This window comes from Accipiter gentilis, chromosome 34 (assembly GCF_929443795.1).
Source record: "Accipiter gentilis chromosome 34, bAccGen1.1, whole genome shotgun sequence".
In the NCBI taxonomy this organism is placed as follows: domain Eukaryota; kingdom Metazoa; phylum Chordata; class Aves; order Accipitriformes; family Accipitridae; genus Astur; species Astur gentilis.
This window is the reverse complement of record NC_064913.1, coordinates 17,143,576-17,169,736: the sequence shown is the minus strand read 5'-3', so window position 1 is coordinate 17,169,736 and position 26,161 is coordinate 17,143,576. Positions and strand designations below refer to the sequence as shown.

General features: G+C 40.8%; 2 protein-coding genes across 4 annotated transcripts in view; one reads left to right on the top strand and one right to left on the bottom strand.

Annotated features, from left to right (window-relative positions):
• Positions 1 to 4,439, top strand: part of PLBD1 (phospholipase B domain containing 1) — a 42,129-nt gene extending 37,690 nt beyond the window's left edge. For both annotated transcript variants that reach the window (XM_049792106.1, XM_049792107.1), the window contains 3 exons: positions 1,183 to 1,368; positions 2,492 to 2,598; positions 4,202 to 4,439. In XM_049792106.1, coding sequence (XP_049648063.1) covers positions 1,183 to 1,368; positions 2,492 to 2,598; positions 4,202 to 4,369 — 461 coding nt within the window. In that variant the 3' untranslated portion in view covers positions 4,370 to 4,439. The remainder of the gene's footprint in view (positions 1 to 1,182; positions 1,369 to 2,491; positions 2,599 to 4,201) is intronic.
• A 5,067-nt stretch (positions 4,440 to 9,506) lies between these two features.
• The window catches only part of ATF7IP (activating transcription factor 7 interacting protein), a 107,878-nt gene continuing 91,223 nt past the window's right edge, over positions 9,507 to 26,161 (bottom strand). The window contains exons 12-16 of one of the 2 annotated variants that reach the window (XM_049792101.1): positions 24,222 to 24,300; positions 16,906 to 17,064; positions 15,757 to 15,942; positions 12,196 to 12,308; positions 9,507 to 10,752 (exon numbers count right to left, since the gene is read on the bottom strand). In XM_049792101.1, coding sequence (XP_049648058.1) covers positions 10,336 to 10,752; positions 12,196 to 12,308; positions 15,757 to 15,942; positions 16,906 to 17,064; positions 24,222 to 24,300 — 954 coding nt within the window. In that variant the 3' untranslated portion in view covers positions 9,507 to 10,335. The remainder of the gene's footprint in view (positions 10,753 to 12,195; positions 12,309 to 15,756; positions 15,943 to 16,905; positions 17,065 to 24,221; positions 24,301 to 26,161) is intronic. The other variant, XM_049792102.1, reaches the window with a different exon arrangement.

The following is a 26,161-nucleotide window of genomic DNA, read 5'->3' as shown; positions in this document are numbered from 1 at the left end:
AGACTCCTTACGTTGTGCTGCGCTGATGTAAATACATGCAACACTGCATTTACTGGTGTCTAGACAGTAAATCTCTAAGCCAAATCCTGTTGTGTGTGATTTGAGAAGCAACATTCCCCACTGACAAGAGAAACTCTAGTGCTTTGGAGAGAACCTGAAAATGTGCTGTTCTTGGGACTAGCTCAGGTTATAGACTCTCTGCCTAAACACTCCTTGGTGCCTGCCTTGCAAAAAAACCCCCCAAATTACCCCCCCCCCCCCCCCCCCCCAAAAAAAAGTTAAAGTATAGGTATCTATTTTTATTCCTTTCAGGGCCTGCTGTACCCATATCCTGACCTGGATGGTCTCCAGGCTCTTTACAAGCTTTTCTGCTTTCTAGACTAGTTGTGTTTCAGGCAGTTTGTATGTCACCTACCTAAAACTCTCTCTGGAGTTCTGGCTGGTAACTGTGCTCTTTAGAGTTAACAAAACTGCAGGATTCACACTTGCTCTTGGAAAAGTTAGGGCAGGGCTCTGCTTTGCTGATCAATCACTTAACAGTCAGAGGCAGATACTGGCAAATGTGCAGTTATCCCCCATCCTTCCTTATCACTGTGTGCAACCACAGCTTTCCAACTACCACTGCACAAAGCATGTGTGTGTTGTTCTTTGCTGGCCTGCCTCCTGTTCACCCCTATTAGCTCTGTGGTCCGTTTGTGTGTATCCATCCATCCCTGACATCTCAGCATGGTGTATTCCTCTGCCTTGGTGAGATGGCGAATGCAGGGGAAAAAGGGAGTGACGTGAAGCCTCTTGCTGGCAAGTTTGGTGAAGGTAAATGATCTTACACTCCTCTGAGGTTGAGCAGGAAAACCTCTGCAGGAGGGCTGTGGCTGCTCTGCGTGTTTGCCTCAGACTCCTGCAAGTCTGATCTCACCTGTTTTGCAGGATGAGTCCTCAGGGTGGAAATCTGGGGGCGGGTTGCCTCGGTACAGTCTCCAGCAGTGTTACACATGGAGTTAGCCTTGGTCATGCCAGTGACTATTGCCTTATTTACTTGTGTTCAAACCAGTTTGATGTGTTATTCCTTGACATGCTGTAAAGGCAATGCAGCATGGAAAAAAGTTTCTTTTTCTTTTTTTGTATAAGTAAGAGTGTTCAGCTTTTTTAAGTGATTAATAGATTGGGTTTTGTTTCTGGCAGGTTACTGGCCTTCATACAATATTCCTTTCCATGAAAAGATTTATAATCTCAGTGGGTACACGGCATACGTTGAGAAGTATGGCATGGATTTCTCTTATGAGCTTGCTCCAAGAGCAAAAATCTTCCGTCGAGACCACGGCAAGGTGACCAACTTGGAAAGCATGAAGTACATCATGAGATACAACAGTAAGACACATGTTTATGTACTGTAGAGCTGATCTTATCAAAGCAGTGTTACTTTTATTTCTTGGATTATAGTGGGAAGCTGCAGCCTCACATACAGGTCAGAGTTATATTACCCTAGGTGCAGAGTACACACAAAGTAAAAAGATAACACAAGCTTACTGTTGAGGTAGGAAGCCAGGCTAAAATTAACAGAAATAAAACTGGGTTCCTGCTAGAATAAGGGTCCTTGGACTTGCTGTTTGACCTTTCCAGAGAGCTTCTGACACTCCAAGAGACTCTGTGGACTGCTAATACCTAATATATCTACAGTCTGTCATTCTTGAAAGCCTTAAATCCTAAGCAACAGTTAGGTCGGATCAAACCAGAGAATTTAGTGTAGAACTTCAAGGGTTTTTTTTACCCAGCTCTGGCAAATGATCTTTGGTAGGTAATGCTCTGCTCTGCTTTTTCCTGACAGGGTTCTACTTGACTGGATTAAAACCAGCTTAATTAACTTCTGGCTAAGTGCATCTCTAAGTACAGATAGCTTTAGATGCTATATTTTTATTCCCAGTTATAAGGAGCATGCTGATTACTGGGCTTGGGGTTTGGGAGGCCTCTCCCAGGGTGGGGTATTGCTACTGTTCGGGCTGTGAGTTGCAGCATGCTCATAGATGTTGAGGCTTGTCTACCTTCCCCTCCTAGCTTGCAGCTACTACAATGGGTCTTTGAAGGCTTTGCTCCTTGCTACTTACTTTAGTCGGGAACTGGAAAACCAAGGCTCTCGCTACTGCACTTTTCCCTTCCCTTTTCCCCCCTTTCCCTTTCTCTTCTGCTTTTCTCTCCTGACAGAGTTCCTGCAAGCTCTTGTCATGTGCAGTTGCAGATATTTGTGGTTAGAGGTTGGCAGCAGTGCCCCTGGGATGCAAAAATAGCTGTATGGACTTGGATTAGGAGCTTGTCTACTCCTGTCCTGTGTTGAGCACTGACTTCTAGCTGGCACCTGGAGAGGAGCATGAGAGCAATGTGATAGACCTCTGTTTCTGCCAGCGCACTTACTGGCTCGGGCACTTTGCATCAGCTTTTTGTGAGGGGAGTAACTTGTTTTCTTCCTTCCTTCCCTTTCCACCACATTTCTGTCCAGACTACCAGCGTGATCCTTATGCTGAACGGAATCCTTGCAACACCATTTGCTGCCGGGAGGACCTGAATCCTTCTTTTCCAGTGCCTGCAGGCTGCTATGACTCCAAGGTAAATTACCTCAATTTCAGTATCTGCTGATCATTTGCTGCAGCCTTTTTGTGCTCCTATCACCAGACCTCTAGTGCAGGGAAACATGCCAAGGCAGGCATGGCCAGGCATGCCTGTTCCCTCTTCCATGCTGTCCCAGTGCTTGCGCAGATCCTGAGATGGTAACTGTGTGCAGAGTCCTGTCTCCTGTCCCTGACACCAGTCCCAGCACAGTGGCCGAGGGCAGAGGATACAGGGGAGGTGTGTGAAAGAACTATGTCCGTAGGAACTTGTGGTGTTTAGGGGTGTATTAGGTACAAGGGGTTAAACCCCAAAGACTTGCAGTAGGAGGAGCTTAAGAGAAGGCTGTAATGAGTCTTCACATCACTCTGGGGAGGTGACTGTTGTACAGCCTCAGCCTCCTGTTTGTGAGGACTGTGTGGGTGCCTCCCCAGAGCCCACAGGAATGTGTTTTCAGCCTCGTTTTAGCTTTACCTTTAGAAAAGCCTGACTCTCTAGTAAGTCACCCTGCTCCAGGGCTCCACCTATCTGTGAAACTGCTTTGAGCAAAGTTTGGTAGAGATCATTTTGCTTTCTGAGGTATGTGGGAAAATCCTTAGACCCACTGTCCTGGAGAAAGCAGCAGTTTTTCTAGGCAGCTAGTATGGTATTTTCATGGTGAAGGACAATAGCTGAGTAAGCAGCTGTCCGGCCCTGGTGTGTTGCGAAGTCATACAGTGTTTTATCCTGTGGGGTCCAGCCTGCTGCGTTTCTGGATTATGAGTTTGGTTGCTAGGATGGGCCCTGTTGAGGCTGTATGAAACTGCCAGTGCTGTGTGTCCAGTCAGTGGGCATAAGCCCAGGCCAGCTGCCTGCTGTAGTGGCCAGTAGGAGCTCCTAGAGCTGCTTATTATGAGATGAATGCAGAAAATTGCTGTATAGAGGTGTCTGGTAAGGGAGTAGGTTTGTGCATGCTGGTTGCGGTGCATTTGCCAGCAGTTAGGCAAGGGGAGTGGTCTGGGGGAGGACAGGGGCCCTAAGAGGGGCACTGAGAGAACTAGCCCAGAGCAGAGCCAAAACATGGCAGTTAAAACACTAAAGGCAATTTTAGTGTCTCTGAGTTTGGGAAGATGGAGCAGGCCGGGGACCTCTTGGGAGATAATGAAGGAACAGAGCAGAGTCTGGGCAGCAATATTAACTCTATGCTGCCTTTGTTCTTTCCTGAATTACCCTGACAGAGCTCTAGGGGACAGCCCAAGTGCTTAACATGCAGCAGAGCTTAGGTCAGACCCTCTAGGCTGCCTGCTGCAGCTCCAGCTCTTTTGGAGATACGCAAACCGAGGGAGGATTGCCCTGAGGGCAGATGTGCTGCCTCTTTCACCCAGTATAGTGCAAGGGCTAGAGGGCAGCGTGGGCTTGTGCTTTGCTACTGCCCTTCAGCGCTGGCTGTTTTGTGGCTGAAGATGCCTTGGTGCAGGGGAGGAATGCTGCCTGATCAGCATGCATTTCCCCTTGCTCACCTTCTTTGTTATTAAATCTCACGGAGCTGTTCCTGCTCTGTGGGATGGGTGCATGTTAAACACCATGCAACCCTTTTCCCCTCAACTCCTGTCCTTTATTACAGGTGTCAGATTTCCGCCTGGCTTCAGCGTTCACAGCCACTGCAATCAATGGCCCCCCAGTACAGGGTGGTCTCCCTGTCTTCACCTGGAGACGGTTTAACCACACGAGACACCAGGGCCTGCCAGAGTCATACAACTTTCATTTTGTCACCATGAGACCAATCCTGTAAAACCAGCATCATGGAATTTTTTTAATGGAAACTTTCATTCCTGTGTGTAATAAATCAACCTGGATGTCCACATCCCTGTGCCTTACCTGCTTTCCCCTGTCCTGCGTGCTAGGCACTTTGTGCTGACAGGGGCTGCCTCAGTGCAGCCCAATGCATGTTCTGCTCTTCTGAGCTATCTGGGTGGCCCTTCCTCTGACTAGGATTGATGGGAAGCAGGTGTGGCACTGCTTTGGGGTGATCTGAGCCATAGTCCCAGCTGTTCCGAGAGCAGGAGAGAACTACAGTGCAATCAGAGTGATCTATCCCTAATAGCACCATGGGACCTGCTTCCAGGGCTGAGCCAAGCCAGGTGGCTGCTTTGGGCCATGGTGGCCTTAGTGCTGGCTTGATGTCTTTTATCCGAGTGGTGCCTTTGAGATGTTCTGTAAATGGCCTCTCATCCAGGAATGTCACTAGCTGAGAGCACCAAGGTGGCTTTTCCTGTGGCAGATACCTGTTGTCTACAGGGCATGGCTTGCAGTGCTGCTTGCAAGATTTCTTCTCACCAAAGCAGCATGCAATGGTCAGGCTGCAAAGGTAATGAAGGGAGGGACCTGGTGATTTCTGAAAGCAGCCTGATTGATAGTTTTAGAAACACCCCCCCCCCCCCTGCCCCAGCCCGCAGCATAGCAGCAGGGAAAGAATGGTGCATCTCTGTGCAATGGATCTCTTCCTGATCAGCCCATGCTTTTGTTCAGTGACCTCTTTGCCTGCTCCCTCAGCTGTGGAAGTGCAACATGACAGTGAGATAGCTGTGAGGGCTGAGGCTGTACGAATGGCTAAGAGGCAGCATCATGCAGTTGACTTTCTGGGAACTGCTGCTCACATTACTTGAGCAAGGTGGCAACACTTCTGAAGAGGAAGAGCACGCACTGGGTTCTTTTTGAAAGAGTTGTCTCCTGCAATGTCTGGAACTAAGCACAGATGACTCAAAATGTTAAAAACCCAGTAGTTTATTTCAAAGTAGAAATTTCAGGCTTATCAGACAAAACCCCACTACAGTTAACACAGACACACATGCTAATCTACAGTACATACAAAAAGGGGGAGCTTGCAACTGCCCAGTTAAAATTGGACATTAAATCAGTCCTACATTTTTTTTTTTTATTTACAAGTCCAGCTGTAAAACAAAACAAGAAATCAGATTCTGTGTTTCCTAACAAAGGATTGTGCATGTTTGACTCCTAATAGCCAGTAAATTACTAAAGCTGAACAAGACCCCCCAAACAGCTACTACCCAGTTATCTTATTTACAGCTACACCCCATTAAATTAAGACAGCACTTCAAATATATATATATATGTGTGTGTGTATATATATATATGAGAAAAAAAGAATGCTCAGCCTGCATAATGACAATGAGAAATAAAGATGCTTTTTTAACAGGTACTTAGAAGGGATGAAAAGCTTAATTCATTTGCTTTCTCTTAGCTATCCTTATTTTTTTCTTTCTCCCCTCAGGTGTTTGGAAGGGAATACAGATTTTGGTGGCAGGGCTGGCTCAGTGTCATTTGAACTCCTCTTCATTGTTTTCATACAATGCCCACCCTTACCCAAACCAACAAATTAAAAAAATATATATTTAATATATCAAGCTTCTATTTAAAAAATCTGGATAGATATTTTTGACTAAATGAAAATAGTCAAGAGTTTATAAGATGACAGAATCACAGCTTCATTTTGTACAGTGTATGCAATACTTGTAATACTGGGGAATGGCTGTTTGGGGAGCAGGAAGAGATTTGACCTGTCCCTACATAGAATACAGATTCTAATTAATTGGACATTTAAGACAAACAGCATCAAGGAAGGGCTGAAGTAACTATTTTTGTTACAGTACAAAACAGTGCTCAGATTCTACTACTGGGTCCAGTCGTGCTCACACTGAAGGCACGAGGGGTTTTGCCCTTGTTTTCAAAGTAAGCAGGGTAAGACCCCTTATTTTTACAGGGAAGACACCATGGGCATTTCCAGCCTTGTGCTAAAAACCTTGGGATGGGTGAGTGTCTCAGTGCTTGTGCTCAGTGATCTAGCGTGGCCAATGGTAGCATAAATAATTTGAAAGAGGAAGGTCTAAGACCAACTGCTACTCCCAGGGAAGCATGGAAATAAATACAGGCTGAGGGGAACCTGCCTCTGCACCCTCATCTTTTCTGAAGCTGCCACTGCAGATGCAGTACAGATGCTATACCTACAGTCTGCTCCCCTTCCCACGGTTTAGTCATTTGAATCCAATAAAGCTTTTTTAAACATATACTAAAATAAACGAGGCCTGTGAAGCTGTAACTAGGAGGAACGCAATGGAAAGGAATGGCATTTTGCCATCAGCACTCCTCAGCAGGGCTCCTCTCCAAACAGAAACTGAACTAACTCAAGTTACTTTCAACCTGGACATCCAGATGCCCTTGTATCACACAGAGAAAACAAACCAAACCTAGAACAAACCAGAAAGTAAATGGGGATGGAAAACACAGCTGGAGAATCAGCACCACATTTTCTAAAGCACAGGGAACTATATCCAAGGCGGTACTGCTGAAATGTGAAGTACCCAGTGGCAACAGCAAAACACCAAGTAACTCAGGAACAGCTTTATACTAGGCTACTGAAAATAAGATGGAAAAACTTGCATGAAGTGCAGAGAAGAAACTAAAACCAACCCTTCCACCTAAATTTAAATATGCAAAAAATCTCAACAAGTGGATTATTGGAAGCCGCCAGCAACTAACGCTTTTATGACGAGCCCAGTCTAGAAGCATGGTGTTAACAGACCTGTACTGAATGTTCTCAGGTATTTTGGCAATACATTCAAATAAAGTCTATTAAGTGAAATCAATTATTTCTGAACGTTTGTTGCTAGCAGAAATTTTAGTTTCTCAATAGTTTTATTGTTTCCGGGAGGTAAAGGATAATAAAATAACCAGCCACCCCACAACACAGGGAAAAGTGCCATGAGTTAAGGAGTTAAGCAATACTCCCATTTGTTAGTATAAGGGGTGAATACTCACTGCAGAGTTCTGCTCCACCATGAAAATGATTTTGCAGAAATGGCAGAGTTCTCTCTTTGTGTGTCAGTGATTTAAGGACCAGCTACCTGTAAGGTCTTCCAAACTGAGCTAGGCATTTGAAAGCCAAGCCATGCTTTATCACATAATTTGTCCCCGCCACTTGGTTAAGACCCTGAAATTGGACCTTTAAGAGCTCTGCTGGGATGAAACAAAAGAGAAGTCAGCTTTCACCCCACAGCTGCCATGGCTTCAGTCAACAAACGGTAGCTAGCTTATTTAATCTATTCACAAAAAATCAACTGCACTCCGCCATACATAGCAGAAACGGATCTATTAATCCAGAAGCCAGTTTTTACAATCAGTTCAGTTGAGAACTACATCTTTCTTTAGTAAATAAAGATGAGTCTTCTTTCTCTAAAGATACATCCCGCAAAACCTCCAGACACAGTATCAGACCATCCCCAGTAATACCTCCATTGGAGGAAAGAAAAACATTCTAACACAGGACTCTCACCCCCCACCTATCCCAAGCAAGACAAAGCTAAGAACAATCGTAACCTAAACGCAGGCACAAACTATAGAAAAGCTCATGTATAGTTTGCGCTGGAATCAGTTAAATAAGCAGCATAAATTCTAGGTTGTATTCTTAAGTTTATTTTAACTTTCAAACTATAAAACCTCATTGTACTGATATGGCCAATGGCCCTTTGGTACCACCTCAAAGACACATTAAAAAAATTGCCCAGGGAGGACTTGACAGCCATCAACCGGAATGAACTGCTCTAACCTCTGCTACAGAGCTGGCTTTGTAAGGACCCAACTTTCCATAAGTAGACTAAACGCATTATTAAGTAATTATTCCTTGAAAGAGGCAGTCAGAACATTTAATGAAACATAGAAAAATTCAAGGCATTATTGATTATTGGCACCAGTAATACAGGGACAACTGTTACTCAAAGGAAAGGTTACACATTGTTCATACATGAGATTGTGTGAACCTTCTCTCATGATACTTGGATTTAGACAGAACTTTTGCTCACCCAAATCAGTAAAACTGCTATACTTTAAATGCAAGTTTCCATACAGAGAATATTGTTACTCACCTGATAGAAGTGACAATCCCAGCTACATGAAGGAGTGCAGTAAAATAGTATAGACAAAAGTCTACAATGCAGTTTCTTTCAGTGTAAAAGTTCTCAAAAGGGAACACAACTAAAGAACCCATAATCTCACGGCATATTTCACCAGCATATTTTGGGATTTAATTTTTCCTGCCCTTTTCAACCTTGCTTTACATTTAAAAATGTTGGTTTTAAGAATGAGGGCACTGAAATTAAAAAATGTAATCTTCTACAGCTTTGCTACATGGTGAAGTGGATTAAAAAGAAAAAGACTCTTTCCTTTCTAAATCCACTGTTTGGTTCTGCTGGGCAGGAACGAGACAGAAAAGTGCCAAGATAAACAACTTACATATACTTTCTTGTCCAGGTGCATTACAATTTGGTTCTGCAAAAAGCAAGATTAACATGTCAACAACAGTGGGGCAAATGCACCAATTTCTTTTCTCAGCTCAGAAGCATCATGAAAGCATCTATTTACATTTGCAATTGCTCACAAGTTTTAGGCCAGCGTCTAAAACAACTCCTAAACTGCTTTGGGTGTGTTAGCTTTCTGCAGAGGCAGGCAGGTGATGAAAGAGAGGACTGGGAAGCCAACTTCTTACCTTTTTGTACTAACTGAACATCCAAACTCAGTGCAAACAGCTAGAAGCTTTCATGGTGCCACACCACAGAGGTTTCTTCTTTGGCTGAACTGCAGCATACAGCTTTCCCAAAAGAACAGCGAAAGGCTCTGGTGGAAAATACTGTCTGTATAATATTCTTGACAGGACAAAAACAACTACTCAAGAATTACAGTGAGGAAAGGGTTGAATGATACTGCAGACAAAAACAAATCCAGCATCAGCAGGACGTACACTCCCCGGTCTTTACAGAAATAATAATTACTGCAGGCCAGGAAAATGACAAGCAGTAATGAAAGACTCAAGGGTAAAGGGAAAAACAACTCCAAGCAAATAAAAGAACACCACAAGGTATCTGGCTACATTTTATTTCTGAAATTATTATTTAAGGCACAAAATAAATCTAAAAAATAGGGCTGGATGTATGAGAGGAGGGGCAGAGAAATTATCTGAACAAGAGAGGTGTGAATGCAGTCTCTACAATCCAGTTTCAGATCTGACCTGGGAACGCTCCCGGTGTGAGTGGGTGAGGACATGAAAGTAGAAGAGCATTCTAAGGAGAGGTAGGAGGTAGTGGGGTGATTTATTTTTTTCCCCCACCTCCAAATTCACACACATATTGGTTCCCTGGCCAGAGTCAAGTTCCCTTCCCTCCCCTCAGAGACCTCATTACAGTTTGTAAAATAAGACCAGACCACTCAATCTTCCAGTACAAAAGTGAGACCTTGAATCACCCACATATCACAGCCTGCTCACAGAGCGGTGGTGGGCAGGAGGTTCTTGCCCTCATGTTAGTGCCTTGATAGATATTACAGATGTGTATGTTTTGCTTCAGACAAACTGTAATTCATTATTTTGTTCCAACTCCGAAGCAGAATCCCAGGCATCCAGGGTGCCCTTGGATAAAGGGTAGGTAGGTATCTAGGTGGAACAGCTGTCATGGAAAGTGAAATTTTCAAACGGCCCATGACTTGAGCTATCCAGAAGAAACAGGCTCTCTTGCTGCAGGTCAGACTTTATTTTTCTTTTGGTTCTGAATGCATGTAGTGTATCACACAACTGCCTAAAATAATCCTGCAGAGAGTGGATTTAAAAGTGAATTTCATGCATTGGATCAACCCCCCCAAACTGGGGTAATTCTTGGTAGTAGGACAGGTTTAAAGGCTCCAAAGATCTCTAGTTTAACTGCTCTGGGAAGAGATCACATCTGTGGACTGGGGGTCACAGAAGGGTCCAAAACGTCCATAGATGTCCTTAGCCCGGACTGCAAAGTAGTATTTGCTGCCAGACACAAACTGCGTAAGAGTGCATGCCATAGGTAGCGGGAGGGCCTTCACTTCCCCTATCTTCTTCCACTGGGAGGGCATAGTGGCACTTGGGTCCTCGTGGTAGGCATAGAGATGGTAACTGTCCACAGCGGCACAGCTCCGGTCCACCTCCATAACACTCCACGACAGCACAATACCATTCTGGCTCTGTACCCGCGCCAGTTTCAGCTGGGGCTTTTGAGGCAGAGAAGTGTTGGCAGCTTCAGGGGGCAGCCGTGGTGGCTGTGGTGCCTCTGGGAGTGGGGCAGGATGTACAGGGCGTGGTGGCTCCTAAGCAATGTAAGAGCAATAAGGGAAAGGTCAGAATCTACATCAGTGGAAGGCAGCTTTAATTCATCATTCCCCAGGCAAATGGAAGCAAATGAGCCTGCATCACCCAACTACCACAACTCTAACTCCTGTGTTCAGAGGCAAGAGAGCAGCAGCAAATGTTGAGAAAGAGTGGGACCAAGAATGCCATCGGTTTTTATTTGCATATAAATTCCTAGCTCTAAAGATGATCGTTGCCACAATTATTTGCCTATATCCTCTTTGCTTCCCACCCAAGAGGTGACAGACTGAACACTGTTCCCTTTACCAAGGCTGAGCAGGCAGGTTCACAATGACTTTGGGCTAATCTATGTTTTGAGTGGCTGTTCCCACATTACCCAAAATACCCCAGGCTGTGGATTTAAGCTGACAACTCATCATCTTTTCAACAGGCAGGTTTTCAGTCACAAAAGGAAGTATGGATAACGGTGCCACATGGATTTTATTACCTTAAATTGATTACAAATCTCAGCCTCAGTTTCCAGAAAATTTTGAAATAAGGGCACAAATGTGGCTTTCCGTTGATTTTTTTTTTTCCCCACAACACAGAAACAGTCCTAGGTCTCTCATTTATGTTAGTTAAGATGAATTTAGGAATGTGGTTACAATGAGTAGAAAATTGTATTATTCTTCAAGCCAGCGGCCTTTCAGGTTGGAATCTGGGGTAGTTTTTGTCATCTTAAGTGTTCTGTGTGATACTGGCTTGATTTATTCTCATTATTTATCACTGGGGAATGCATTAAGTTTAATGGTGTCTGGATTGAAAGAATGGTGAGCCACCTTGTTGGTAACAGATTTATCATTTCAGGACACCACAAATAATGTGGCTGCCCAACAGTGAATATACAGGCAATGTATTTGGTTCAGTCTCAACAACAAAACCATAGGAAATGAGTCAAAGTAAATTCTCAAATACTTAGGAAAAGGGGTTTGATGTGATGCAGAAGTAATCACCCCCAACAATGATAAAAAAGCCCTCTGAAATTTGGGAGTTGGCAACCTTGAGGGTCTTATCTGTACCTTGTTCTCCTACCTCAGGTGTGCAAACAGCTATACTGAGGAACTGGTCATCCCATTCAAAGGCAAACCATGACTAAACTTTTTAGTGGCAGTTCTTCTGTACCCTTGACTCCACAAGTCAGCTGCAGAAAATTCATGCACCATTTTTCAACATGTGCTACTGGTGATCTGGAGAGCTCTGGGCTAAGCTAACAGATCACATAGCTTTTACCATTCTTGGCAGAAGTTGCTGCAGGTGATAGGGTAGTGCTATGCACGTGAACTGGCTGCAAAGTGTCTACAAAGCATTTCACTATTCTGCAGTTCACATTACGTGATCTGAAAGACATCAACGCAGAGACAAGCCTGTAAATTGCATTAAGCAATTTCAAAAGGACTACTCACAGCATGCACTTGCGGTGGTCGATGATGCACTGTAAGTTGAGGTGCTCCAGATCCAAGAGTTAGTCCATTGTTCACAACATATGCAGTTGTCGGAGGCATTCGTACTGTCATACCTGTAAGAAGCACAATGAATACTTTTGAGTATTCAATACTTAAAATCAGCTAAACAGAACAGTGGAAGACCAACTCCTTGGTTCATCTGGATGACACCAAATTTCAAATTGATGTGGTCGTCTCAAACTACCAGCACACTGATGAAATACTGCCCAACAACAAAACCAACTCCCATCCTCTGAAGCTGTAAAAGTGAAAGAGCGAGTGCTTATGTCTGCGGAGGGGACAGGATGATGTTTTAATAATTTGTAGCATGAAAGAAATGGGTGGGGAGGGGAAGTGTGGGAGATACAGGGAGCTTAAGTATGAAAAGAAAAATTGCACCACTTTGGGATTCAGAAAGGAAAACAAAAGTGCTGCTGCAGCAGAATGATATCCGCTCAGTATTCAAATGCCAGAAGGCTGTGCTGTGGATGGCACTGAAAACAAAAAAAGGTAAGTGACTGCCCAAGAAACTTGTCCTCCCTCACAGAATGGACAACACCACAATGGATGTTACTCACAAACATTCCAATTTCATTCTTTGCCACAGCAAACTGACCTGACTGGCAGGAATAAACTAGGTAGTTTTATAGCCTTGTAGATAATACCGAGAACTCTTGCAAACTACCAAGTTTTCATTCATTTTATACTACATCTCACTCTCTTAGGTAGCATTTTGTCTGTTTACGGTTGGAACATGTATGTTCTGTGAGCTCAAAGCTTTTGCTTGTCATTATGGGTTGCCTAGGGTGTCCCTGTATTTCTATCTAGAAATACAAGATCTGGGGCAATCTTCACCACCCCCTAGTTCCACACCTGTATGAGACTGAAGCATTCTAGTACTTCAGAAGTGAAGCTCACAGTGACACATGTCAGGAAACCACAGCTACTGTCACCTGAACTGGCTGCTTCTCATCTATGACAATCCAATCAGATATGCTGTTTAGCATGACTGTCATTCTACCTCAGGAATTTACAAAAATCTGAAGAAAGGTGGACAGAAATGCCTTAATAAGATATAAGATACAAATTTAGCATTATTTCTAGGTAGGCATACCACTTAGTTGACGTAGAAGTACAAAACTACAATTTGAGAACACTTCAGATGAGTTCTCACAGTTAATCTTTCAAAGACAAAGTGCAGAGATCTTACTCCTGAAGCATCTGCTACTGACACTAAAGACTGTTTCAACGACAATATAAACCAATACACATCAGTACCAGCATTTCTGAAAACTGTGTAATATAGATCGTAAAAAATATAGAGTGGACTATAAGAAAAAACTTGTGACAGCTAAAAGGGATCAAGAAACGCAACTGCTTTTTCATTAACAGTACATGAAACCTATCTACCTGGTATGCAAATCTGAAGCCTTGAAATAATCTGTATTCTAAGTAAACTGGTCTTCTATCTACTTACACTAACCATCCGGCTCCCTTGTCCTGAGGTACAGGGAATGCACAATGCTATGGAGGAACCACCATTTTCTTAAGTCTTATGTGGCTTGTCAGACAATAGTACTGTATAATACACAGACATACTTTTCAAGCCAGAGTAACAGAACCGCCTCTAACAGAAGTGCAGAAAGGTCCAGGTTTGAAGGGACTGCTGGAGATGATCTGGCCCAAGGTTCTGTTGAAAGAATGCTCTTAGGTTATTCAGGGTCTGGTCAAGCTGAATCCTAATTATTTTGGTGGAAACCTGCCTTGATTTCTGAGAATTTGTAAGCAGACAACTAAGGATAAGCTTTCGTTGTATCACTGGACCATCAGATCAGAAGCACATTACACAGAGATCTGTTGTTGGATGACCTTGCCTGGAAAACTCAGCAATTCCCTACTTGATTGAGTTCTCCTAGAAAAGGTCGAAAAATAGTGTATTACCTATTATGTGTTCTTCAACAACACATTAGTTATCTTGCATGTCTAACACTGAAAGGTATTCTGTAGATATTAATAGTAGTGATGTGTATTTAGTCACGGTAACTGCTCTAAGTAGTAAATTCTGACAAAATTTTTTGTATTTTGGTACAAAAGAAGAAAATACTACTAAAAATAATTAACATAAGTGAATGCATGGTTAAGTACTCAAAACTCTTTCCAAAACAACAGACAGATCACACATCTAACTTGTAGCTAAGGGTACTGATGAAGAAAACTAAGTGTGGGCTGAGGTTACCTTGCCTTTTATGGCCTTTTGCTAACAGGAACACAAGATACAGACATGCCCCTCAAAAGATACTGTTCGTCAGAAGAACTTGAACTCAAATGCACATGGCACAAGAGTATAAGAAGAAATATGAACAAGTGTTCTGAAAAGAGCAGCAATTTCCTCACACCCTGACATTTCATAGAGAGCGCTCAAGAACTGTCTGATCAACTTCTGTTTAGCTAGCACAGCTGATTTTTCACAGTCTATGGCAATGCAGCCAAATCTACTTGCAAGAGATACTTAGAATTAAATTGCTACAAACATGGATATTCTCCTTTCCAAACATGGATATTCTCCTTTCCAAAACCTATTGTTTCAGAACAATGAATCAATTATTTCTGCACAAACCTACATAGGTACAGTCTTACGTGGCAATGTTCCAAGTGTTCAGACGGTGTCTAAAAAATCACTACCTGGACATCACAGAAGTAGGCTCATACTCAGTGCACTAGAACAGGGAAATTTATGTTTAACATAACGGTGTTAAGATAACCATAGTGTAGAAATTATGCGGAGCTACGAAAAGGCAGTTAAGATCCACCATTTTGTAACAGAATATAAACTATCATTTAACTTTAAGGTCTTTATTTTTGACATCTACTACTCATTCCAGAAAATGAGTTTACTCATATGGGAAGATACCAGTTACACATTTGCAAAGTCCAGATAAATGTGCTGACACCTCTAGTCAAGTTAACTCAAACATGCATCAATTTCTAATACACTTGGTGAGAAATTTCATCTGTCCAGACCTAGAGATAATAAGAAAATTTGCTGGTCACAGAACATCAGAGATCGTTAAGGAATTACATTAGGATGCCTGATACAGATGTAAATTTTAGACAGGAAATCAAACACGATTTACTACTTACTTGTATGTTTTAATCTTACTCCGTAATAACAAAATGGTCTCTAACTATCTTTCTACAAACAGTGGTGCTCATTGTATTACCTTCTGCTACCTTGTCAAGTATTGGGCATGTCATCCAGAGATGCTTAATTGGCAAAGCTAGTGCCTCAGAGGACCCAAATCCAGTTTTTCCTTGTTCACATAGCTGCAGGGGGAATGACTTCTTAATAGCCTGAGATGTTCTCAAGTTTGTAAGCTAGAAAAACCACCTAACATCTACAATTTGGAACAGTATTGTACACAAACAACAAACCCAAAACAAAAAACCAAACCCCACATCCATCAGGCAGAACATATCAAGCTGTGTCATGCTAAAATGTGCATGGAAGAAAGCATCCCCTACCTCCAGTCTGTGGGTTGACTGGCCTTAAACCTGGGCTTGGCACTACAGCTCCTCTTACAGGATTCTGAGCTGGTGGTGCAGGAAGAGTGGTATAGACCACCTGATGGTTAGCAGGGGCTCTTGGTATAGGCAGTTTCGCTGCAGTTTGAGTCACTGGCCGATGAGTTACATTCACTGTTGTCGGAGCTGGAAAAAGACAGACAGAGCATAACCTAGAATGGAATTCCATGACATTAAGCTGATATGCCTATTCCAGAATACTCACCTCCTTTAGAAAATTGACTTATCTGAGCCATGCAAAATAAAAACTGTTTCTGAAATTCTATCTGCTTTTGATAATCCAAGAAAAGAGAAAACAGCCTAAACAAACAGTAATTTTCACCTGAAATAATAACGCAAATACATATACAAATTCCAAATAGGAAAAGATAAACATAATACCCACCCCCCCCAAAAAAAACCCCAAACCCAACCAACCCATCCTGAATGTAAGCACAGCTGTGGAGAATATAAAACCCACCACCAAAGAGTCTGTAAAACAGATCAGTCATAAGAAAATTCCAATGCCAACTAATCTTCAACAATCATCTACAGAAGAAGAGAGTAAAATAAAGAAAAAAAAAGAGGATCTATGTTTCTTTATGTTAGAAATAAATAAATCAATCAATCAATCACACTGCAGACAAAATAACATTTAACTAGGGATGGAACTTCCATGTCAGCCTTGCCATTCACTCTGTCAAAAGGATTAATTGCCAATTGCAGGTGGACAGAGCTAGGAGCGATGTTGCAAATTTTTTTTTCTTCATTACTTAAAATAATGCAAATCCTACAGCTTTCTTCTCCCCCACTTTTACAAACAACAGTATATTTAATAAGTTCTGTGACCATCCTTAGCATGATTTCTTTCTCTCCATAGAATTAATTTGATCCTGAATTCTTTCCAAACCAAAAGGACTATGCTTCCCTGTCACTTCATCAGTTTAAAAAACAAAAAAGTTATTGGAAACTAACTAGAATGAAGATCAAAAAGTGATTCAAACATTCTGAATGTTCACCTGAAAAGTTAGCAAATGTAGAACACACAAGAGTCCAGTTTAAGAAAAAAAGCAGTCACTGCATTCACATAATGATGTAAAATTTCGTTACCTGTAGGTAATACATGTATGGTGGTCTGGGAAGGTCCACTTGTTGGCACACCTGTCTGCTGCACAGGGTTTGGCTGCAAAGGCTGCAATGGGCGAGCCAAGGGCTGGCTGGATGTGCTTAATCCTGTAACAGGTGTCTGGTTCTGCTTCTTGCCATCTGCTTTAAAACAAAATAAAGTCATAGACAATAGCAAACACAAATTAGAACATCACAGAGTTTTTAAATCTTTTTTCCACCTGTCATTCACAGATTAGCAAAGAATATTTCCTAGTGTGACATTTCTTTGATCTTTTCACTTGGCAAACAAAACTGTAGAAAATTCATTCAACTCCCCTCACTTTCATCATCTCAGTCTTTTTCTCCCCATACTCCATAACATTACATTCTATCATCACGAAGTCTGTGTATTTCAGCATAATTTGGAAACCTGAATTTAATGGAACACTATGCCAAAGTCTTCACAAGTTTCTACTAAAAAAGAATAGCCTAAAAGCTTAAAAAGGCCTAAACAATTTGTTTCAAAAAAGTGATAGAGGTCCCTAAATAAATCTTGCCTACCTTTGATGATTACATTATTTTATTATTTGCTGACTCTTCCCTTTGTTCAATCTGTTAGTCAGCCCTGTTTGTTGCCATTTTGAATTTTCATGCTATTTTCTTAAAAAAGGGGAATCGCTTTATTATTTATAGAAAAACGTAAAAAAGAATTTAAGCTGTTTCTCACACTGACACGCTACTCAACACGACTTACTGATTTGTGAGAAGTGACAAATACTTTCTGTATCTGTATTTACTACAGCAGTTATCTTTTCCTGCTTTAGTTTATTTGTGACAACATAAAATACTCATTTGAGTGCAAGTCTGTATGTAATCAAGCCTCTGCACAATATAAATAAAGAAGAATTCAGAAGCTTTTGCCTGGATATTTCAGCTAGATTACAGCAGTAGTGGGCAAAGACTGCACCACCAAAACCTAAAACACACAACATAAAAGAGTAGGTTTTAAGGGCACTCATTCAAAAATTATTTGCCATAATAAAATTGTACATGCAGCAGCCACTGATTTAGTAAAAGAGCACACAATATAAAAATAAAAGATACGTTAATTTGTATTTTACTCTTGAGAAAACGTATCGACAATATATTGATGAACACATTTAGAAACCATCAATTAAGTAGACTAACTAGATTTCAAAGCATTAAGAATAGGGTTAATGGCAGTGTAGCTCAAAATGTTGGGTTTTTTAGGAATTGGAAACTATGTTGATTGTCTTACCAAGCTGTCTTTAACACCAGATACTAGTAGCTTGAAGTAGCACTACCTTTCACAAACTGCTATATGATAAGTTAAATACAAGACCTCAAAAATAAAAGACAAAATAAATTGCAGACGATATTGTCTTTCTGTAGACTGAATAGCTGAGCTACTTCACTGAAGCCATTTGATAAAAAAATAATTTTCTTTTCTTTCTTTCTTCAAAGTCTATACAAGGAGCAGTAAAGGGATACTCATTTTGAAAACAAAATGTGAGATGTTTCCTGCTCTTTCATGAATAGGTTTTGTGATTAGTTCGAGCTTCTTTTATTTTCCATAAGTATGAGACATTCCCCAGTGTTCAACAAATAATTTGACTCTGAAGAGATTCCTACAGAGATGCATACACCTGTTTACTTTGAATATTTACAGACTGATGCACATTTCAACTGTCACTGGATAATGTAAGTGATGTGAGTGCTTTCTTAGTCACGATCTAGAGAAGAAGTGCTCATGATTCAACTAGTAAAAACCCAGATACATTACTGCTGTAAAAATGTAGTTCAAGTGAAAATGACAGTCTGGACCATGTGAGGGCTTTTTTGGTTTTGCTTTTGTTTTTAATCTCACACAGAAGTTAAGTGCATTTTCCCCTGACAAATTAAGAGCCCTGCTGAGATTCCAGTTGCTGGAAACCAGGTCGGAATTGCACCAGCCACAGGAAATGATAAAAGATAACCAACTAGACTTCGCTAAATAAATGGAAACAAACAGGAAAGGCTAATTTAGCTACTTAAGTAAAAAATCAGCAAGGAAAACAGGAAGACTGAGTGCATAGTCAGCACAGGACTAAGGTTAAAAGTCATACGGGAACAGTTCCAGTGCTCAATGAACACAGGATCATACTAATTAAAAATGTGGACCTGGAGGACACAGAATAATCTGATTTATGGAAACGAGCATAAAATGGAAAAGAAGAGGGGCTAATTTCCATACCAGAAAATGGGCCTACAACACTGCAGTTATAGCAGGAAGGACTTTTAATCAGCATACTAATTCAGAAGTGGTATAATGTTGTTACAGAACAGCAAATACACCATACGCTTGTTAAAGAATAAGACAAAAAATGATCCAGAAAACTACAGATTTGTTAATCAGATAAAATAGCTTATGAAATAAAAAACTGATGCTGTATATATTTAATAATTTTTTCTACAAAAAGATAAATGCAAAAAAAAAAAAAAAAGAGGAACATCAAGAGTACACTTGTGTAGCTTGCTTAGATTACAAATCCACTTTAGACTAGGAATAGGTATCAGCTAAATCTATTAGTTGTTTTAGTATTTTTATGAAATAATTTGATGTAGTGATCTACACAGATATTTAATAAAAGGGACAGCAAGGGGACTGTACAAGTACAGCAAGATACTTGCAGACAGAAAAGTATTTAGATTATTCTTTGAAAAAAGGATGACAACAATCATTCTGAACAGAAATTAACAACACTTTCTCAAATGTTATGCAACATTTTCATTAATAATTTTTGCACACATCAGAAGGTGTGCACTATGTTTAGTTGCCACCAATATGGAGGTGGACCAAAATATCACACAGGAACAAAGGTAAGACTTGAGAACTAGGAAAAAGGTGACACTAGAGAGCACAACATCACCCATTTAGGAATTGGTAAGAACTTCTACTATTAACATGGGAAATCATGTGCAGGGCAGTGAGGATGATCAGGAAAACCGGCGTATGTTGTTAATTATGGAATGTCTGTGTGTTGCTTGTCTGATAAAGAAGAGAGGAAATGCAAATCTAGGCTGCATCAGGCAAGTGTTTCCACAGTGTGATGGTAATACTTTTTTCCCCTACATGAAGCACTATTTGAATGCAAACTGCTGTATGTAAAAAAGGGGCTGGAAGTTAGAGACAGGTGTTTCTGTGTTAATAAAGTGGGTTTCAAAATGCCAAACCAACAGCTGCTGAAGGACAGCTACTCTGGTTTGTAAGAGTACAAACCCAGTGGCTCAAGCACGATTAGAGGTCCTAGTCACTGTGACACTAAAACAAAAACCAAACCAAACCAAAAAAACCCACAAACCCCACCCCCAAAACCAACCAACCAAAAATCCGCCACCCTCAAAACATGATTAGCCCTTAAAGATAATGCACAGGGTTTTGTTTATCCACCATGACTGAAGACTGGGCCTGATGACAGTCTATATAGGTCTGCTCTTCCATGACCCAATACAGAAACTCTGATTTCAGCCCAATAACCTCACAAAACACCTAAAAATTCCATAGTTGTTAACCTAAAATTTAAGTCTAATTTACCCTATATGTATACTTTGGTATACAGTATTACAGATATTAATTATTGATTCAAATGGAAACTTCATTGGAAAAAGGAAGGCATGGAGAGTAGATTACATGAACAAGTTTAAAAATCCTCCACAATATTAAAATATAGTTTCAACCCAATTCTTTAGTAATTTCAACCAACAAGGACACACATCGTAGTTGTATACTACCATAGTTGTACCAGGAGAGATTTAAAGGACAGCACATAATAGACATCTCTCTCCAGATATTAACATCTATTTAAATGCCTTTTATAAGTAACAGAATTAGGTTTACTTAGTATGCAGGTGACAGCACTTTAAACAAAATAATCAGGACCTGAGTGTTTCCAGGATCACTATGTAAGTGTTGCTCTTCTATTTGAATTTGTACTGAACTGATATTTCAGCATACTGCAGTAAACACAATAAAGCTGGAGGTACTTTCTATCCTGAGGTTGTGTACCGATAAATCTAGAACAAATTAAAACTTGCTCCACATTTGCTGTAAACAAAGTGCAGCGGAAAAAATATTTGGCCAAAGGTATATACATGCATATGATTGTGCAAAAGCTGTCAGAAGTGTACTCTTCCTGTTTTTAACCTGAATGCTATTATCAGAACACAGGAATTACTTCCCAAGAAACTTGCTCAAAATCCTAGAGATGTGTTTTCACTACATGATGAAACTCAAGCTTTTATCAGGGTTTGAGTCCATACATTTTTACTGCTTATATGAAAAATACTGACTCTAAACATAACGAACTCTAAACATAAACTAATCTGCAAGGCTGCAGACTATGAGTGAGAGTCTGGCTTCTGCTCCGCAGTGAAGAGACATACAGGAGCTAACCCAGCCTGAAAGTACCCCACTAACCCTCTTCCTGATGAAAGGACCATTTTCTAAAACCTGACAACTAAGGGGAAAGAATCTCAGAATATCCCACACGAGAAAATTGTTAGATAACTGGCTCAAGCCCCCAAAAAAGAAGCTGAGGAAGAATTAAGTTACTATACTGTAATGCAACTGCAACTCTGCCATGGCTGCTAGCACTTCTACTTAGAGAAGCATTCTTACAGTTGCACATGCAACCACAGTGTTGCTCCTTTATGGTAATTGTGAGGTGAAGACATACTTTATGCAATCAGGGAAGAAAAAACTCTCTGAAAAATGTTATTTTTGATAGAAAAAGATTAGCTGAAATACATTACAATACTGCGACATGCTACTTTAAAACATACCATAAATCCATTTAGATCTGTTGGTATCTTTTACAGGATATTAAATAGGACTGGGGAGCTTAACCTTACCTGACAGATTTCCACCGTCCAAGTGCAACCATCTTTCTTATGTTTTTGAGAACTAACCCTCAGAAGAGATGACAGTAGTAAAAACTTGATTCCCTATGCTATTCTGACACTCAGCTATGAGATTCACAGAATCATCAAAATCCGGGCTGGAAAGGACATCTGATGGCTGTGTAATCCAACCTCTTGTTGAAGCTGGACTGTCACCAACACTAATTCAAATGAGTTGCAGTTTTGCCCAGCTGAATCTTGAGAACATTCAAGGGTGGAGTTTCTACCATCCCTCTGTGCTGCACTACCTTCCTACTGGGATTTCTTTTCCCCTCAAGCTCAACTTGAACCTCCTGAGCTTGTAGTTCATGGCCACTGCCCCTTGCTATGCATCTGGCACTGCTGAGAAGAGTTGTGCTCCATCATCTTTGTGGCTATCTATCCTGGTTTCAGCTGGGACAGAGTTAATTTTCTTTCTAGTAGCTGATATAGTGTTGTGTTTTGGGTTTAGTATGAGAAGAATGTTGATTACACGCTGGTGTTCTCAGTTGTTGCTAAGTATTTATAACTAAGTCAATTTATACTAAGTTTAGACTAAGTCAAGGATTTTTCAGCTTCTCATGCCCAGCCAGCAAGGAGGCTGGAGGGGCACAAGAAGTTGGGAGGGGACACAGCCAGGGCAGCTGACCCAAACTGGCCAAAGGGGTATTCCATGCCATATGACGTCATGCCCAGTATATAAACTGGGGGAAAGCTGGCTGGGGGCCACTGCTTGGGAACTGGCTGGGCATCGGTTGGTGAATGGTGAGCAACTGCATTGTGCATCACTTGTTTTGTATATTCCAATCCTATTATTATTAAATTATTTTATTACTGTCACATTATTATTTTTTTTCTTCCTCTCTGTCCTATTAAACTGTTTTTATCTCAACCCACGAGTTTTACTCCCCCTTCCCCCCCCCCCCCCCCCCCCAATTTCTTCCCCCCATCCCACTGGGGGGAGTGGTGTGAGTGAATGAGCGGCCAGCTGCATGGTGCTGAGTTGCTGGCTGGGGTTAAACCACAGCACTATCCTCCAAGCAGCTCTGTGGTGCCATTACATTGTCTCTCAGTTTGCTCTTTGCCAAACATGCCATGGTTTGTCGATCTCTTCTCACCAGTCCTGTACTCTAGGCCCCCCACCATCCTGACGCCATCTATTAGGCCCTCTCCAGTGCTACCACAACTCTTCTAAACTCAAGGAAGGGGGACCCAAAATAGGACACCATATCTCAGGTGTGGTTGCGCTAGCGTCAGTGTGGGGGGAATACTAACTTAAATTTAAGTGAGAACACACTGTTGGCTCATACTCAACTCAGTGTCCACCATATACCCTCTACTGATAAAAGAACCAGACTGTCAGCTATCTGAATTGCATCACGCTTCTCTAATGCTCGTATACCACATGCATTGTCCTTTTGGTGGTACCATTTCATTTCTTCCTCACTGAAAGAAATACTACCACATACCAATATGATTTTCTACATTCCTGTAATGCAAACACAGAGCAAGTCAAGCTATTAAGAATGTACATGTAGAACTTGGAATGCACTAGCTAGAGAGATAGCTATGGAGGTTGTATAGAGGAATCACACTTCTTAGTGGCTGGTCTTCAGAATGCAGTGCAGGGGCATGCATTTAGAGACCATGCAGAACTAAAATTTTACCTCAAATAGCAGAAGTATTAATTTTTCAGTTAAGATGACAGTGCAATACATGGTCTTAAGTACAGACTCTTACTACTTCTCTGAAATACTATAATTCTTTGCTAATCCAATGCTAATTATGATTAGACCTGCCCACAGTTACGCAAGACTTATAAAAATAATGTATTCTTTTAAAAGATGAAGTGCATCCAAACTGCCAAAGGATATAAGACCACAACTATACTTAATCTCGGCATACCGTCCCAAAGCAAAGAGAACTGCATTTGGTATTTAAACTCTTGCACACAAAGTTTTTTAGTGAAACAAAATATTAGAAGCTGTAATAATCTAATGCCTGAATACCAACTGTAAATCAAGTGTCTTTAATTAATCAGTAAGCAGAAAAATGAAATACATCTTGGAGAACTTTCCAAAATATAATAAAGGACTCAAATATCTCAAATTATTTCCCAAGCCTAACAGATTTAAGCATAGACAGCAGCAATGCCTAAAATAAGGGAAAGGTAAAAATCTTAAAGACTGTTCTACAGTAAGTAGAATTCCTTTTATATAATGCCTATCAGAATTCTTTAACAACAGTCCTATTTAACTGAAACACCAAGGAATAAAATATGCTAAGCAGAAACAGAAGTTTATTCCTTTCTGTCATTCACGGGATGAAATGATACTTGTAGCTCAATTACCCCTGCAGCTAGCAAAACCTTTTTCACCTACCTTGAGAAGAGCCATCGTCCTCTTCATCCAGTGTAAGATCAATGACACCTCCTGAATCACTTCCTGTGACCTTCGTGCTCTGAAAGACAAAACTCCTTCATTTTGCAAAAGCAAATCCAGGGAACACAGGTGGAAAAGGGATACGAATTGAACATTCAGGAGGAGAGGTCTCAGAATTGATACACTTATTAGAAAGGAACTGATGAAATGAGCAGGAGGAGGAAATTTCAGACAAATTTCCCAGGACTTGAAAAACAGGCAATAACCTGTTATTGCAATATCAAAGTATTTTTAGCTTTGTAAGGAGTAAAAAAACCTGATGACCAGTAGCATATTATTATTTTACAGGTAAATAAATAACAATTTGTTGTTATAGAGTATCTTTCAATTAAGACTCTTAAGATTTTAATCCGATTATAATCTGTGCTTTCCTCTATAGTAGTATAACCATTTGACAGAACAGTCACCAGGACAATATATTACTTATCTTGAGAAAGCCTGGCCTATGTGCCTATAAAGAAATTGAATTCACAATAAGAAAAAGGGAAAGCTACACTGGAACCTGTATGCTTATAAAACATGTCATCAAAAGCCATCAGAAAACTCCGCTTCTATCCAGCTTTTTAAAGTAATTTCGTTACTGCATTTTTATCCGTTATCACAAATTTTAGCATTCCATTATGCTACATATGAAGCCATTTGTAACCTTCTGTCTAAAGAGGATAGAGGGATCTTTTAAGGTGTTGTGAAGGCTAAATGCTACAAAAAACCCTACAGGACCATCAAACAAGATTTATTGTCTGGTTCAATTGCTGTCCCCTGGCTGTTCAAACTGGAGGGACTACCAGCATTTTCCTTTAGGTGATGGAAAAAATATTGAGGGAGGTCCTATATAATTCTGAGTTTTTAAATATACTTTCTAGAAAAAATCCTGAGTGATGTCAATTGCTGCAAAAATCAGGGTTTTTTTTGGCTTTGTAGAAGAGGTCATAATTTATTGTTGGACTGAACTGCTACCTATTTATGGATTAGAGTAAACCAGGTTCCTTAGGACAGACAAAGGGTTAGGAAAGCAACATAATTATCAAAATCTCTGAACAATTAACATGGAAAAAAGCATAGGAGTTATCAGCCCCACATATCCTGTACAAATACCAACATGATAAATCCTAGGAAGATGAGATATTTTTCTGTGCAGTCAGATGGGGCCAGATGCAAAAAGCCTAAACACTGAGATTATCTGCTCTATGACCTTTCATCTGGGTAAAACTAAGCCTTTAAGGAGGTCTTAAAGACAATTCTCACACAGGCAAGGCTTTGAGGAGAGGGAAAAGAGGTATTGTACGATTACTAAACACAAACAAAAGCTGCATGTAAATTATTGGTCACTGAATTTGGAGTGCCTGATGTGATTGATCTCTTCATTATGCATTATTACAACCTCATTTCTTCTTGCCTTAAGTTCTGATGCTGCCATTGATGGAATTCTGCTAATAACTTACATGACACACAACTGGAGTCAGAAATACCTAACTACTTATGTTCACAGGCAATAGAAGAGACCTCTATAGGGACTCTGTCTTTGCTATACAGAGAAACATCTTTCAGATTTATTAACCATGGAATTCTTCTGCTGAGAGAATTCTATTTCAAAGACCTTCCAGCTTCAGTTTTCTCGATGAGCTGATTACCCACTTGAAGCTTAAGATAAAAGGCACATTCAAATAATCAATGATTACTGGATTAGCATAAAGTCAAGAGGAATTTCATGCCAACTTGATAATCTTCCCAGACAACGATGTGTATTTTGAACTATGTCTCTCTGCCAGGAGAAAACAGACTGAAAAATGGAGGGGGAGATTTATAAGGAATTGGAGAAAGAAAAAACTAACACTAAGCTATTGATTTCTCCCCACTGTAAAATACATTAGTCTGAAGTA